The following is an 18,211-nucleotide window of genomic DNA, read 5'->3' on the forward strand; positions in this document are numbered from 1 at the left end:
TATTTCCTTAGAGGAAGTTACACATTCGCCTTATGGGACTTGCTTACCCTTGTCTTGCCAGTTGTCTCAGGGGAGGTTCATGCCATCCTACTACAGGCCTTTCAGGATGGCAGAGCAACAGCTAAGCTCACGATTCATTGTGGACTTGATACCACAGACTCTGTGGGTAGAGCCATTTACACCAGTGTAGCCATTTATAGGCATGCTTGGATGCCGTCTGCTAAATTTTTGGGAGAAGGTCAGGCCGGCCTGATGGGCATGCCTTTTAGCTGTTCCTACCTTTTTGGGGATAATACCGATTTGTCCCTTGAATGCTTTAAAGAAAGCAGGACAACAGCTCATTCCTTCAGCGTGTCTGCTCCTCATGCCAACTGCACCCACAGTTTAACTACATCTGTGACTACGGTGGAAACGTTCCACATTTTTAGCAGCTACAACTGATTTCACATTCTACCCCGCCCTTTCGTGGTCACAGTGCCCACAAATCTCGTGGACATCAGGTGCAGCGTATGGCCCAGTCAGCCAAGCCCAGCAAGGCTTTGCTTTGTGCTTCATTAAATGGCACCTGTCTGCTATTTTGGCCTTTTTTTAAGTTTGCCGGACCAGTTTTTGTTGTTTGAATCAACGGTTGTTATGCATTTCTCAAGGGGTTATAACACCTGTTTCCCCTTATCCTTTTATTATGCATCAGTGGGACTTAAATTTAGTTTTAACTTTTCTCATGTATTCCCCCTTAGAGCCTATGCACAGCTTTTCACTCAGGTAACTTACTCTCATGACAGTCTGGGGCCGTAACCTCAACTAAGAGTTAGTGAGCTTCAGGCTCTCTCTGTTAACACTCCTTATACCAATGTTTACCCAGTCAAGCAGGTTCTGAGGAGGCGTACCTCCTTTTTACAAAGGTGGTGACTCCTTTTCATATTGGGCAAGCCATTAGCCTCCAGACACTTTTTGCTCTGCCTCACCCCCTAAGGAGCAGCAGAGTTTACATTTCTGCATCAATAAAGGCACCTCTGCATTTTTATTGATCGCAGCAGGTAACACCAAGTGGACTATCAGCTTTTTATTTAATTTACGTGGGCAAAGAAAGGCAAAGCAGTGCAGAAGAGGACCATTTCTCGCTAGATCATGCTCTGCATTATGACTTGCTATGCATTGACTAAAAAATAGCCACTGGAAGGCTTGTGGCCTCATTCCACCAGAGCCAAGGCTGCTACCACTGCGTTAGCACATGGAGTGCCTGCCTGTACACTTGTAAGGCCGTTAGGTGGGTGTCCCTCTATATGTTCACTAAGCACTACTGTTTGGTCAGTCAGCTCTGTGGAGAAGGGCAGTTTGCCTGCTCTGTCCTACAGGACTTTTTTGTTTCAGACAATTCACTGACCATCCATATGGGAGGTACTGCTTTGGTATCTATTCAGAAGGTGAGCAATCTGTGGTTAGAAGTCTTTTCAGAAGAACAAGTTACTTACCGTTGGTACATTCCTCATAGAGACTATAACCACAGATTCTTCAGACAGCTTCCCTTCTTCACCTTTCCACGAACTGGACTGTTTCTCACCGAGTAGGTCCCAAGTTAGATTTCTGCACATTGATCACAACCTTTTGGATTTTTGTTCCATGTCATTCGGTGCAGCACGACGATGTGGAGCCACTGCCCTCAGTGGCGGCGGCCCCTGTGAATCGGTAAGGAGGTGGAGGTCGGGGAGGGGGGCTCGGCGCTCAGACAGGGAATGGGAGCCTGGGCATGTTCTCCACTCAGGCTATAATGCAGCCTGGGTTGAGAACATGCAAAGTGCACATGAATATTTGGCCGGCCCGAGACAGCCGGCCAAACATTCATGTGCACTTACAAAGTGTGCTCACCACTGCTTCCGCTCCTGTTGTCCGAGCAGCCCACCCCGCAAAACTGCCTCAGCACCGAAAAATAAAATGACAATAACCTCGCATTCTTATAATTTGTTTTTCTTTTTTGCAGTTCTGAAAGGCAGTGGGGTGCCACTCCTCCGCCTTAGAGGAGGAGCCGCCCCTGCAGGCGCCACCTGCCCTCGAGTAGGGTTACTGCTTAAAATGTTCTAGATCCAGTCTGATGCCTGGGGAAATATTCAAAAGGTGTGGAATTTGTGGTTAGATAGTTTCTACCAGAAAGAGTGTTACCGAAGACAAGTATCTTGTTCTTCAGTCCCTCTCTTTAATCAATTTATGTTGTTTTCATTAGGAGACAGTTTAACACATCCTTCTGTTTTTCTAAATGTTTGGTAACTATTTCATACAGGTGCACATCTTTTCCAAATAGTGAGCTTGGTAAGTGCAGCAGGTACATGGGCACATCTTAAAACGATGTGTGCCTAATTGTAAAACAATTTAATTGATTATAATGGTATGTTCGAGGCATATGAGCTGCAGATTGCACACTGTGCATAGATCGCCACCTAGTGTTGGGCCCGGATGTTTGCAGTTTGTTGTTGTCCTGAAGAGTTCTTTGGAAGTCACGAGGTAGGTGACTCCTCCTTTGGACCACATTGCGCATTGGCATCGGCTCCATCCCTAGATTGTTTTTTTCCGCCATCGAGCTCGGATGAGTTTCCTGCGCTCCGGTTTGGAACCGAATTTCCTTTGGCGTGCAAACCTCACCCAGTTTGACGGTATTGTTTTGATCGCGCAATTCTCTACCACTTCGAAGTCTTCGATTCTGGTTGTCGGCGAAGGCCTTCGGGCCTACCTAGGCCTTACTTTCTGGCTCATGGAAAGGACGCCATTCAAGAAGTGTCCTCAATGTGGGTCGAAGTTTCTCCACACCAACCTATGTGAGGTGTGCAACCTTTGCCTTTCACCAGAGCACGAGGTCAAAGACTGTTCGGCTTGTGCCTCATTCCGCTCCAAGAAGACGATTCGGGACCGACGAGCTCGAAGAACTATGGCTCGCTTGTCAGCTTCAATCCCCGACGACATCTTCGTAGAGGGCGTTGACGTGCCAGAACACCAGCAGGCCGAGGAGAGTATCGGATCCTCAGATGTCGAAGACTCCGACGTCGAGGACATCACTCCAGCTCAACGGGTCGTAAGTAAGACCGTCGACCCCAACCCTTCCTTGACACCCACAAAAAAGGCTTCGGTCACACCCTCACCTTTGGGCCTGGGGGCACACCTAGACACTGGTTCCCACACCCCGCCTTCGGGCCCGGCAAAGAAGCCAGGAATGGCGGCTTGGGCTCGAGCCAGCCTATTCCCGGTGCCAATCCTATACCAAAGAAGAAGCCATCTTCCTCTACCATGCCGACCGTTGCTCTGACACCTAAGCACACGGTGCCGAAGACTGGCAGCGGCTCATCGATGCAGAAACCGCACTCAAAGCCAGGTAAAAAAACACCCAAAGCTCCACATTCACACGCATCGGAGCCGAAAAAACACCCGGACCCAAAAAAACAGGTTCCAGTAAAAGACATTTCAAAAGGGCACACTCCTATGCCAGCTACCGACTCGGTACCGAAAAAACTTACGGAGCCGAAAACTTCGACGCCGAAGGATCTGCTCTACTCAGAGGAACTTTTTACACCAGATCCACATCAAAAAACTCTTGTAAAGGATCCTAAAACTGGACAATTGACTCTCAGCTCCAAGAAGAGTCCACTTGAGGCGCCAGCACCTCCTCCCCCTCCAAAGAAGAGACATTGCAACCTCTCCAGTAAGGGTCCCTTCTCCACCACCTCCCCATACTGTTCCTCCTCCTACACCTCCTCCACCACATCATTCCCCTACACCATCTACTGATCCAGACAATGATGTAGACACAGATTCTGATGACACAGGTGGGAGTTCCCATGACCCAGCAGGGACCAATAGTCCCCATCAGTCACCTAATCCATGTGATGATTACAACACCCATGATGTGCCTTACGTCCCACAAGATGATGTATACCCTTCCAGATCTTCCCCACCAGAGGACACTATAGGTTTTAACCTACTAGTCCAAAGGGCTGCACAATATCATGGGGTGGACTTACACACTGATGCAGTGGAGGAAGACTTCCTATTAGACACTTTTAATAACACACAAAGGTCTACTGCCATTTTGCCAATGCTTAAGGGTGTCATCAAGCACAGAACAGAGGTTTTTAAGGATCCTGTTAGGGCTATAGTCCTCAACCCTCGCATTGAGAAAAAAATATAAAGCTGCCCCCTCAGATCCAGTTTATATTAAAGGTCCAGCACAATTATATTCTTTAGTAGTCTCTAATGCACGTAAACATGCTAATTCCCAGACATCAGGTGAGGCCTCACCACCAGACAAAGAATCTAAGCTCCTTGACGCCTCCGGCAAGTGAACAGCGGCACAAGCAGCTAACATCTGGGGCTTTGCCAAAATCCAAGCGTTGCTGGCAAGATATGACAGGGCACATTATGATGAACTAGAGTCCATAATGCAGCACCTACCAGACAAATACAAAAACAGGGTTAATGAACCGATACAGGAAGGTAAAAATATTACTAATACTTCCATTGGTTGTGCCCTAGACGCCGCAGATACTGCCTCAAGGGCAATCAATACCAGCACCTTACTACGTAGACATGCCTGGCTACGTATTTCAGGTTTTAAACCTGAGGTACAAAACTCCATCCTTAATCAGCCATTTGATGAGACACATTTATTTTGCCCAAATGTTGACGTGTCTTTAGAAAAAATGAAAAAAGACACAGATACAGCGAAATCTATGGGAGCCTTGCTGCAGAAAGCTCCCAGACATTCTTTTTGTCGCTCATCATACAGAGGCAACAGAAGAGGCTACTCCTCAGAAAGTCCCTCCACTTCCTACAAAACCCCTGGCCATTCCACATTCACTAAGGGCTACCAGAGAGGGGGTTACAGGGGTAACAACAAAGGCAGAGGCAAAAACAACACCTCCCGCTCTTCTTCTACCCCTACCTAATGACTTTCCTCCCCTTCCCCCCTAACATTCCATTCCTGTGGGGGGAAGACTTCAACAATTCCTGCCTGCCTGGATCAACATCACATCAGACAGGTGGGTGCGAGACATTATTTAGTCAGGTTACTGTCTAGAACTAACATATACCCCCCTAAACATGCCACCCAAACAGCATCCAATGTCACAAGAACATCTATCACTGTTAAAGCAAGAAGTAGTGGTGTTGCTAGACCTCTCCGCGGCGTTTGACACCGTGTGTCATAAACAACTACTGTCGCGGTTGAGAGATTCGGGCATCCAGGGCACAGCTCTCACCTGGTTTGCCTCCTTTCTGTCAGAAAGGACGCAAAGAGTGCAGCTGGGTGAATTAGTCTCCACAGCAATGCCAACATCGTGTGGAGTGCCGCAGGGGTCAGCCCTGTCGCCGCTGCTATTCAACATATATTTACAACCATTGATTGCCCTCCTCAACCAAATGGACTGTCAGGTATACAACTACGCTGATGACACCCAAATCCTCATCCAAATGGACGAGGTCCCTGGGGTGTCTACAAGGTTGCAAAACATCCTTAAGCATATAACTAACTGGATGTCGCTGAACTCTTTAAAAATTAACCCTGACAAGACAGAGGTTTTACCTATCACTTTAGCGGGCAGCCCTTGGCATGATGGGTTTTGGCCCTTAGAACTGGGTCCACCCCCAGTACCTGCGGTGACGGTTAAAAGTCTAGGCATTCACGTGGATGATAAGCTATCCATGCGGAAGCAAGTCAGCATGGTGGTCGGAACCTGTGTTGGACAATTACGTCAGGAAAATCGCACCACTATTGTCATTTTCAACCTTGAGACAGGCGGTTTCCGCAATGATACTATCAAGGCTGGATTATGGCAACTCGCTTTATATAGGACTGCCCCAAAAACTTCTCAACAAACTCCAAGTGGTAATGAACGACGCCGCTAGGCTCATTTTCAAGAAACCCAGGAATTTGCACGCGTCCCCACTCTTGCGCGAGTTACATTGGTTGCCGGTGAGACAGAGGGTGCTCTTTAAAGGGCTATGCATTGCTCACAAGTCACTCTATGGCAAGGCCCCAGGATATATCAAGACCCGTCTAACCCCATATATACCGGGCAGGGCACTAAGATCTGCCGATGCCTCTCGTCTCACCCAACCACGCGCCAGACTAGCCACGGTGGGTGGTCGTGCGATTTCAAATACTCTCCCTGCAGTGTGGAACAATCTGCCGATTGATCTGCGCAGGGAGTCCAATCTGACGGCCTTCCGGAAGAAGCTGAAAACTGCCCTATGCCAGCAAGCCTGGGTGGGGTTATAAGGCCGGCTGTACCAATCTAGGAATCTGTCTGTTTGTGCTTACTTAGGAATTTTGCGGTGCTACTTGGACAAGCGCTTAGAGACCCCATGGTATAACGCGCTATATAAATCGAATAAAATAAATAAATACATAAATAAATAAATAGTATCTCTGCTAGAAAAAAGTGCAATAGAACCAGTTCCTCTGCACCAACAAAACAAGGGGTTTACTCTCTATATTTTCTGATTCCAAAGAAGGACGGCTCTCTAAGGCCTATTTTAGACCTCAGACCGCTAAACATATACATACAGTCAGACCATTTTCACATGGTCACACTCCAACAAGTCCTTCCGCTCCTGCTACAAAAAGACTTCCTTGCCATACCTCGACGACTGGCTCATAAAAGTCAGCTCACACAATCAATGCGTAAAACACACTCATGCCTCCATCAAACTGCTTCAGAACTTGGGGTTCACAATAAACCACACCAAGTCTCATCGACAGCCATCCAAAGTACAACAGTACCTTGGTGCCACAATAAACACCTCAACAGCTCTAGCTTATCCCACTCCAGCAAGGATAGCCAACATGCAAACTCTCCTAGCAAAGTTTCAGCTACAACACTCCCTCCCAGCACGAGTGTTCATGCAACTCATAGGGATGATGGCCTCTTGCATCTTCATAGTACCCCATGCAAGACTTCAAATGCGTCCACTTTAAGAGTGCTTATCACGTCAATGGAACCAGGTTCAAGGTCACTTAACAGAACTAGTGTTAGTAGACGGTCGGACTCCATCGCTCTCTGCAGTGGTGAAACACCAAAACCCTTTCCAAGGGACGACCGTTCCTAGAGACAGTTCCTCAGATAATCTTGACTGCGGACGCATCGCTCTCCGGCTGGGGAACCCACCTACTGCAACACACCATGCAAGGCAGGTGGACACCACATCAAAAATTACTCCACATCAATCATCTGGAGTTACTAGCAATATTCCTAGCACTAAAAGCTTTCCAGAAGCAAGTATCACACAAAGCTGTGTTACTTCGCACAGACAAGATGACAGCAATGTACAGAAGCAGGGAGGCACACACTCCCTGCAACTCTCTCAACTAGCACAGGACAAATGGAGATGAGCTATACCTCAAAACATACTCCTTCTAGCCCAGCATGTTCCGGGAGTACAAAATACTAGAGCGGATCTGTTAAGTTGTCAAACACAACAGACCCACGAGTGGGAACTTCATATACAAGTTCTTCAACCATTCTTTCAGATATGGGGACAACCTCAGATAGACCTATTTGCCACCCACGAAAACGCAAAATGCCCAAGCTTCACCGCCAGATATCCACACCCACTGTCCAAAGGCAATGCGATATGGATGAATAGGTCAAACAGATTTGCGTACGCTTTTCCACCTCTACCACCCATGCCACTAGTAGTACGCAAACTACAGCAGCATTCTCTGACCCTCATCCTAGTTGCTCCAACGTGGGCCAGACAACCGTGGTACACCACACTGCTACAACTGTCTGTAGTACCCCACCAAAAATTGCACCTGTCGCCACACCTCTTAACACAGAACCGTGGGGAGATCAGACACCCGGACCCAGCTCAGCTCAACCTTGCGATCTGGCTCCTAAAATCCGAGAATTTGGATATCTAAACCTTCCTCCAGACTGCCTGAATGTCATTAAAGAAGCTAGACGTCCTACCACTAGGGCATGTTATGCAGCCAAGTGGAAACGATTTGTAATATATTGTCATAACAACAATATTTATCCCCTATATTTGCCTTTTCAACACATCATAGGATACTTACTGCATCTCCAAGGATGTAACTTAGACTACATCTTGCTGCAATAGCAGCATATCTGCAAAACAGACAACATCTATCTCTGTTCAGAGTGCCTGCCATTAAAGCCTTTATGGAAGACCTTAAAAGAATAATTCTTCCCAGAGTACCACCTTCACCTGTGTGGAATTTAAACGTTGTTCTTACACGGTTATTGGGACCTCCCTTCGAACCCTTACACAGATGTGAATTACAATTTTTAACATGGAAAGTTGCGTTCCTAGTAGCTATTACTTCTCTGCGGAGAGTTAGTGAACTACAAGCACTAACCATTCAAGAACACTTCTTGCAGATGCATCAAAATAAGGTAGTTCTGCGTACTAATCCAAAATTCCTGCCCAAAGTCATTTCTCCATTCCATCTCAATCAATCTGTGGAACTGCCTGTTTTCTTCTCGCAACCACAGTCAGTAGCAGAAAGAGCTCTTCACACATTAGATGTCAAAAGAGCGTTTCTATACTACATAGAAAGGACACAACCCTTTCGTAAGACAAAACAACTTTTTGTGTCTTTCTCACCACCACACAAAGGTAATTCCATTTCAAAATCTGCGATAGCTAGATGGATTGTCAAATGCATACAGATTTTTTACCACAAAGCTAAACGTACGCTATCTGTTCCTCCTAAAGCCCACTCTACAAGAAAGATAGGGGCTTCAATGGCATTTTTAGGGAACATTCCCCTAGATGACATCTGCAGAGGAGCTACATGGTCTACACATTCACAAAACACTATTGTGTAGATGTGCAAACAAAACAACAAGCTAATGTGGGCCAGGCTGTTCTCAAAACATTATTCCAAACTACTGCAACAGATAGGGGTGGTCGCCGCTAAGAGTGGGTACTGCTATATAATCTATGCACAGTGTGCAATCTGCAGCTCATATGCCTCGAACAGATAATGCTACTTACCAGTATGCATCTGTTCTTGGCATGTAGAGCAGCATCGTTGCACACTCCCACCTGCCTCCCCGGCTACCCTTGTCTGTTCCAGTATTATCTTAAATAGATACAAATTACATGGGCATCCTTCCTTTTTCTTGCAAAGCTCCATCATTTCCCTAATGGCGAAAAAACAATCTGGGGATGGAGCCGATGCCCATGTGCAATGTGGTCCAAAGGAGGGGTCACCTACCTCGTGACTTCCAAAGAACTCTTCAGGACAACAACAAACTGCAAACATCCGGGCCCAACACTAGGTGGTGATCTATGCACAGTGTGCAACTCTGCCGCTCTACATGCCAAGAACAGATGCATACTGGTAAGTAGCATTTTCCTTCTGTAGAGCAGATGATATAGAGAAAGTATTTACTTTCCAAAACCTTCAAACATTCCATTCTGAAAAGACACCCTGAGACCCTGATTTCTGACCTATGTGCGCTGATAAGGGCACAATCATTAATGACCTCATCTTCTACTCCAGAAAAACATCTCGATCGTGTAACACCTTCTCAAACGTCCTTAACATACACGAAACCAGGAACATTCCGTACCGCACTAAGCTCACGATCGCGCCCTCCTCATACTTGCGAGCTGACCTTACCGTTACCTTATACAAAAACGTCATCGTCCTGATCCAAGCTCCAACCAAAGACCTCAATATATTTGCAGACCTTTTCAACCTTCTCAAAAAACATATGCACAACCCCCATCCTTCCACGCTCCCCCTTCACCAACTTTCGCCACCCGACCCCCTCCATCGCTCCGGCCAACGCAGGCCAAAGGGTAAGGATAAAAGCCCCCCGCTGAGTCCGACCAAAGGCCCAACCATTCCCCCTCATCCCCCCACCACCTCCAAGGGTGCGGACCAGACTAACCCATACCGGTCCCTGCCCTAAACGGCTTTCCAGGCAATGTCACCCATACCTCTGCTAGAAATCCTGCTTCCACCCCCACACAACCTCCACCTTCCTTCATGGAGATCCTGCCGCCGCCCTCCTTTGCCAACCAGTGCTCATTCCCCACCACCATAATGACTCATTTGCCATACACCTGCAGGGTAGCGAACACCCGCCCCAACTATCCCTCGACCAATCCGCCAAGCGCGCCTAGCCACTCACAAACCACTCTTCCAAAGGTTTGTGACACAGGCCGACCTAGCCCCACTCCCATGCTACCACTGCATACCAACAGTACCGTCCCTAAATCACTGACCTCCTTCCTTCCCGCAAGCTCTCTCCTCACGTATGGATATTGAAACTCTGCACCACAGAGCAGCCAAACTAACTCAGAGTAGCCATAACTCCATTCTGGAACTAAAGGGCATCCTTCACCTCACCGAACTCTCCTTCTCGAACCTCAAGCTCCCACAGAACTTTACCCCCCCCCCTCATCGAGCCCCTCCATCACCCGTTACCATTATCCCTGAGACGCCTTTGCCCGCGCAAGCAGCCCTACCACCTCTCGGAGTGGGAAATTCTAGCTCTCCTCCTCACCTACAAATCAGCCCCCGAAACCCCAAGTCCTCTTGACTTGAGCGACGAACACACTATTCATATGGTTGTAATCAGCTCCAACAGACCAGCAACTCTCCTCAACAGAGGCGTTATTAATAACAACCTAGCGCAAGTTCCCATTTCCGCCCCTACTCGCGACACACACACCCAACCCTCTTCTGTCCGGCATCTTAATCAACTGCCGCTCCGCTGTAAAGCATGCCGCCGATAACGCTGATCTCATCCTGAGCCAAAAATCTGACATAGCAATCCTGACCGAATCTTGGCTCAATGAATCCTTCACTTTCTGCCTAGACCTCCTAGTCCCTCCAAACTATAATATCGCAAGGCTGGACAGGCAATCAAAAAAAGAGGGGAGACATAACCTGCATCTACCGCTCTAACTTCCTCGTATCCAAACATCTGGCAGATGCCACAACATCCTGCAAATACCTTGCACTCTCCATATGCAATAACGCCACTCAACTGTGCAGACTGTACATCTTTTATCACCCCCCCAGGCATGAAGGACACCTTCACTGACCACATCATGGAAATCATCACAGCCACCGATTCCCCCATTTCCAAAGAGATTTTCCTGGGTGACTTCAATCTGCACTGGAATGACCTCAATGACCCTTAGGTCAACGCCATCAAAGACTTCCTGGCCGACCTAGCCCTTACCCAAGCCTGCACACTCCCAACATACTCGAAAGGGGCCACTCTTGACTGGATTATCGCTAAAGAATCAGCGGTCAAGCTTATCTCGTTAGACCCATGCGACTGGTTTGGTCACCACGCTATTACCTTCCACTTACCTGGCACCCACAAAACAAGGACACCGCAACGTGCAATTCCCAAATGTAGGGTTAGAGACACTAAGAACCTTGATCGCGGTAAACTGGCTACACGCTGCGAGATTGACCCACCACCCCTTCCCCCCTTTTATCACAACTGTCAACAACCTCACAAATCACTATACCACTACTATGTCTAGCATTCTGGATGATCTTGCTCCGTTAAGGCTAAAAAGAACCCAAATCAAAGACCGAAACCCCTGGTTTAATGCATCCGTCAACAATGAAAGGAGAACCCTCCGGCAGACAGAAAGAAACTGGAGACAGCACCCCTCAACCTCCCATTTAAAACTTCTCTGGCAGACCAGAAATGCCTATAATAGGAACATCCTCAATTAAAAAAGCGAATTTTTCAGATCAGAACTGGGGAACGACAAGAACCGAACTCGCGAGATCTTCGAAATGGTCAAACACCAATCTAACAAATTGGCAAAAACCTCCAAGGAAATCCCCAAATCTCTAAAAACATGCGCGGAATTATCCTTTCTTCTCTGACAAAATTACTGCCCTAGGAAACTAACTTAGATCCGTTTCCTACTCCTAACCCCCTCCGAAACTGCCTCATCTCTCCGCGGTGCCCCCCAGATCTCACCCAAAAACCAGCGCTCTGGTCCAACTTCAAAGTTTATGACGACCATTCTGTCTTGAAAATTCTATCCCCCCAAAACCCAAACAACCACTTCAACGACCCACTCCCCTCAAACTGCTAAGCTGCTGCCTCCCAATCTATCATTCCTAGTTGGACAGCAATAATCAACGCCACACTAATTCAGGAGTCGATACCCGACTCTCTAAAAGCTGGTCAAGTAACCCCCATCTTTAAAAAACCTACGTTGAACCCTGCTTCCCCTGACAACTTTAGACCTATATACAATATCACACTCCTAACCGAAGTTCTGGAGAAATGAGTGCAACAGCAGTTAAGCCAACACATCACCAACTTCCACCTGCTAGACGACTTCCAATCCGGTTTCAGACCTGGGCACAGCACTGAAACCACCGTTCTCCACTTCGTGGATGATGCCCTCCAAGCCCTTGACCAAGGCAAAACCTGTCTCCTTATCGTCTTAGATCTGTCCTCGGCTTTTGATAGGGATAACCACAAAATACTCCTCGAATACCTTAAACTCAGGTTGGGACTGGATGGCCCCGTTCTCAAATGGTTTAGGTCCTTACTCCATAACCGCTCACAGAGATTCCTAATCATTGGTAACTTGTCCGCTCCCTCTCCGATCACGGTTGGAGTCCCACAAGGATCAACCCTGTCCCGTACCCTCTTCAATCTTTACCTCAAACCGGTAGCAGAAGTTCTACGCACTGCCAATATCTCCTACTACCTGTATGTGGATGACACCCAGAGCTACATCAAAATCTCTTCTCTTGAGGAGAGTCTTTCCCTGAACGAGGCCTTGAAGCTAACGGTCCAATGGCTCACCTCTAACCAGCTCAAGCTGAACACAAAAAACACAGAATTTCTTCTAATCTCCCCACCCAAAACCAACCCGGACATTCAGGAATGGACCAAGGCGATCACAGCGTTAAACTGCCCACCGCCCATAGTGGACTCAGCCAAATCCCTTGGAATAACCCTAGACTTCAGCCTGAATGTGCGTGACCATATCAACTTGATGGCCAAAACAGCCAGATTTCACCTGAGCAATCTAGAAAACTGAAACCTTTCCTTGACACTCCCGACCTAAAAATGGCAGTCCATGCACTAATCATCTCCAGACTCGAATACGGATGCTCTACCCTCTCGGGCCTACCCAAGATCTCTCAGGCCCCTTAAAAGCCTGCCACAAAGCCACCGTCAGAATCCTAACAGGCTCAAAGAAATTCGACCACATTTCCCCACACCTATAAGCTGTGAACTGGCTCCCTCTTGAGATCAGAATCAACTTAAACTGGCTTGCATCACTCACAAGACTCTTTACACCAAATCCCCTGCCGTTCTCGCCACGAAACTCGTGATATCTGGAGGAGCCAGGAACTCTTGGTCTGCCAAAGATCTCTTGCTCCACCCTCCGCGCTTGCGAAAGGAAAAACTTACAATCGGGCTTTCTCTGGTGCCGCACCAAGAATATCGAACTCATTCCCACCTGCAATGCGAAGAATTCCGTCTCTAGCATGCTTTAGAAAGGAGGGCAAAACCTCCTGAAGGGCAAATTCCTTGCCTAAGTCCTGCATTGCACTCCCCTCAGTGACTTTGTTTTATATTCTATGACTACTTCACCTTGGATTTACCCACCTGGCACCGCTGGGCATCCCACCTTGAGCCCTTGGACTTCTCACTCTTGTAAAATGTATGTACCTGTCCTTATTCCCAAATGCTTCCCCCACCCCTCCTCCGCTATGTCTTTTGTGTACAAACTATTAATCCTGGAAAGCGCCCTGATACCCAACGATTCAAGATTGTGCTCTATAAAACACAACTAAATTGATTGATATTTAATCAGTGTGTTTAAATAAATTATGCCATGGCACATCAGGTGCTCACACGTTATTCTGAGTTTCACAGTAGTTCTATTTAATTAACTAAACTGATATGGTAAGACAAGTAATAAGGATTTAATATCATGTTTTAGGAGAGGAGTCAATCTGTAATTGTATAAAAATGCAATAGGTCTTCAGTTTATTTGTGCTATTCGGCATTTTAATCCAATGGAAAAAGTAGAGTCAGCATTAGAATGGAAGGTTGACGAATGTGCAACTGTTCATGTTTTTAATTGGGCCTTAGGCAGGGGCGGATTGGCAATGCGGGCATTCGGGCATGGGCCGAAGGGCCGGTGTCTCCGTGCCCTCTGTGGGCCAGTTTTTTTCTCCCCTTTCCCAGCCTCACAGTGAAGCTGCATTCATTTCTCGCTCTCTGTGGACTAGGAAAGGGGAGGGAAAAAAACGGCCAACAGAGGGCATGGAGACAGAGACAGAGAAATGAAAGCAGCTTCACTGTGCAGCCACAGCGATTATCCGCTGTGGCCTCTCCTTCACCCCCTGCCCTGCAAAGCAATCACGCTGCGGGTGGCTGGGGAGGGGGTGATTGTTTGCAAAAATCGGCCTCCCTGGGGGCCAGGTGTTGCTCAGGCCTTTGAGACATTTTCACCTCGGCCCCCCCTGGGGCCCACGCAGCACAAATACAGTGTTAGCTTTAACACCTCGCCCACAGCCCTTCACATTCAGAGCACAGTGGGCAGGAAGAATGGGTCTCGCTGTGGGGGCCAGGTGATCTTTGCAAGTTGCACCATCTTCACCTCAGCCTCGCCCTGGCGTTTTGTGCTCCCCTGGCAGGGCATTGCCCTGAGGCCTGGAGGGCTGGGGAGGGCTGATTAATTTACTAATTGCAGGGGCCTTACTGCTATTCATGTGCTCCTGAGCTGAAGGTCTGGGGAGGGCTGGGTAGGTTAGTAATAGCAGGGGCTTCACTGCTTATTAGGTGCTCCTTCGCTGGAGAGCTCGAATAATTTCGTGACGGAAAGGGGCCTTGCCGTTTTTTTTTTGTTGCTCAGCATGTAGGCCATTGTCACCTTGGCCCTATGTCCTGTGCAAGAACAGTATCCTCTCACTTTTATTCCTTGTCTGTGCCAAACATCTTAAGGATTTTGGGGGCCCTGGACCAAACATATTTTTGGGCCCCTGTTCGGATCAGATTTGAATTTATAATCCAATTTCTGCTCTTTGATGCTCTCTTTCAGCTGGTCACTGGACATAGCACTACCATACTTGTCCAAATTCTTAATGTATTTACATCTAATATTCAAGGACATTGACGTGTGTTTTCAATATTACAACACAGTAGCAGCTCACTAAAATTACTGAAAATAATCTCAGTGACATCCTCCCATTTCTCATATGTAATGGCCTGTTTGATCTCAAAGACATTTTTTTATGGATGTTGCATGAAACATAAACACATTTTTCTGCAAAATCCCTGTGATAGGTTCTTACTCATCACCCATATTAAAAATACATTTGAAAAAATTGTATTTAAAACAATCTGTTTAAAGAGTATACATGGTCATTAGGGCATGATTCTCTGCAGAACAGAGCTGGCTCTATCAGGGGGCTCCCTGAAAGGCTGGGCCCCTGGGCCAGAGCCCACATTGCACATGCCTTAAAACGTATCTGGTCTGTGCATAGGCATATGTGACCTGACGCCAGAGTTGCAGAGATCGGGATTCAAGTGTGAGTCCCAGCGTCTGCTCAACAACCTGTGATTCTGGGCAGATCACTTCATCGCCCAGGCCCTTAAATAAAAAATCGGATCATGTGTACTGTAATTGGTACTCATGAATAGATACTGATTTATGTGATGATTAGAGTCTAGGACATAGCTAGTTGGAAAAGAGTATCTAACGGCATTGTGCCGGGCGTTAAAACTGCAAGTAAGTATTTAGTTTTCTCCTAGTCTTTACCAATGTTACTTGCTCTGTAAGCTTTAAAAGTCTTCATTTACTAAATATTTCTCAACAAATTAGACTTCAAAGAGTAACCAAATGGTGTTTCATGAAAGGGCACGCCCCCTGAATTTGGGCCACGCCCCTTAATTGTGGGCCACGCCCCTTGAATGTGGGCCACTTTTTTTGTCATTGCCCGGGCCAAATTGTGATCCCAATCCGACCCTGGCCTTAGGACTAACAAATTCAAAATAGGTGTCAATTATAGGCAGAAAAGAGTAGAGCATAAATACATTAACAGAATTAAGTGTTATATCAGGGAGTCACACATGTATATCCTGGTGTAAAGAGCCACGGCGTTTATTTTTGCTTCTACCGTGGCTGCAAGAGTCTCCCCTACGCGTTTCGGCTTTCATGCCTTGATCTCAGGAAAAGAGGTATTCACTCACAAGACACAAGTGTATTAAATACGTTTCGTCACGTGACCAAACCGCATTACTTCAAGTCCCAAGATGCATCTGTATTATCATCACAAAATCAGTCCTGTAGTGTATCTTAAATCATTGCTTAATAGCGTTCTGTCATCACATGCAATTCATAATTTATCATTGCAAAGTGCATCCTTTTAAATAAAGTGGCCACTTGTTCATCTTGCTGCCAAAGTGTAAAATATCAGAAACATGAGGAGTCCGGAATCGCCAGGGAAGGGGAAACCCCTCCCATCTCCCTTTCTCACCTCCATATCGTATGATATCTGGATAATCCTGTATTTCTTACACGCGGATCACACCCCCATCACACCACTGCAAAAAATGTCTCCATCGTTGGCGCCCCCAACCCTGCAGGGCGGCCTCAGCAGACTGGGACAGAGCACCCCGTGAATCACATACCAAAGAAAGATTTGCTGAAGCCAATTCATGGGTACACCACAGCGTCCGAAGGTGACTTCTGACTTCCAAGATCCACCTACTAGTGTAGTCTATTTGTAGAAACCATCTCAGGTCCTTGAGATTCGTTAGCCAGTGGCAGCCACGTGTTTACCTGAGCTCTCGGGTCCGGCTGCTCTTTGGCTGAATTTGTGAGTCTGGTTCCGGTCTGAGAGCGCCCTGAATCTGTCTGGAGCCACCATCCGTGAAATAAAGAAGCCTCGGACTAGGGTTATTCATACTGCAAGAAACTGCATCTTTTTTTTGTAGCTCAGTCGTAATTCGTTTGTTATCCAGTATATCTGGTTAGATTTGATGATCGTGTATAATAATGCAGTGCTAAGTGAAGCACTCATATCGTTTACTGTGATTTTATTTGTTTATCAAAACCATTAAAACGGTCTAAAAGGAAAAGATTTGGGCAGCTTTCTTATATCCGAGATCAAATCTGCTGGTGTTTTTTTTATCTCTCTGCATTCAATTATGTTAAAGTTCATTTTATGCATTATTAGTTATGATTTGCACTTTTGTTTTACATAACTCTAGTCTTAATTTCTTTAGACGTTCAAACTGCAACGGTTTAAAATGGAGATCTCATAGCAACTTTGTACAATTCTGAGAATTCACAAGTATAGTGGTATACTGTGCACATTAAAACATGCCCTAGAATGCTCAGCTGTGTTTCCTTTCATTGTACAAGGCTCACAAGCTGTCTCTTTTTCAGCCTGTTGAACATCCCGTTCGTACAAACCAGATTCCTCGTCAAGTTCCAACGCAGTCCTTTTTCACAAAGCCGCTGCCGGGTATCCTCATGGGGGGCATCTTACCCTTTGGATGCATTTTTATTCAGCTGTTTTTCATTCTGAACAGCATATGGTAAGTCTGTTTTAATAGCTATTCATTTTGTAAAATAGCCTTATTGTATTATTTGCTCAACAATTTTAACAATGCTAAAGCTCGATGTATTTATAAGTGTTGCCCATGAGTCCCTTTGAAGGAAATATTTTGTTTAGACTATTGCGAAAGTGCTTGTAGAGCAGTCGTGCAATTGAAGATTTCTACTTTTTAGTTTCCAAATCCTTTTATTAGATTAAAAAGTAACTTGTTCGTTATTGAAATCGAGCAGCCATTATTACACAGCAGTTGTAAAAATCCATGTACCAGCTCACTGTAGCATTGCAGTCTGTATATGAGTTAATCGCATAAAATGCTTCTGATATCCGTAAATTCTTTCTGTATTCCTGTCATGTTCGTATATTCCTTGATCCTCCCGTCTGCTGCTGTCCGGTCAGATTATTGTGAGCGCGCTCTGGTTAAAGGACTTCAAACCTATTGCAGTGTTTCTTGTTCTTCCCAGTACACTACAGATGGGAGATGAGTCTACTTGGTCCGAAGTCCCTCAACGGCATTCCGCTCTTGTTGTGTCCATGGCTGCTACTAGTGGTGGGTGGAATTTGCGTAATTGCGTTACGCAAATTTCTGCCAAACGGTAAAAAATCTCAGCAAGCACG

At 46.5% G+C, this 18,211-nt stretch overlaps 1 protein-coding gene across 1 annotated transcript in view; it reads left to right on the top strand.

Moving 5' to 3' along the window:
• Window positions 1-18,211, top strand: part of LOC144829455 (transmembrane 9 superfamily member 2-like) — a 1,692,131-nt gene that overhangs the window by 1,342,116 nt on the left and 331,804 nt on the right. Inside the window, exon 14 of the mRNA XM_078688619.1 lies at window positions 17,425-17,576. Within this exon, the coding sequence (XP_078544745.1) occupies window positions 17,425-17,576 (152 nt within the window). The remainder of the gene's footprint in view (window positions 1-17,424; window positions 17,577-18,211) is intronic.

This window comes from Lissotriton helveticus, chromosome 4_1 (assembly GCF_964261635.1).
Source record: "Lissotriton helveticus chromosome 4_1, aLisHel1.1, whole genome shotgun sequence".
NCBI classification, from domain to species: Eukaryota; Metazoa; Chordata; class Amphibia; order Caudata; family Salamandridae; genus Lissotriton; species Lissotriton helveticus.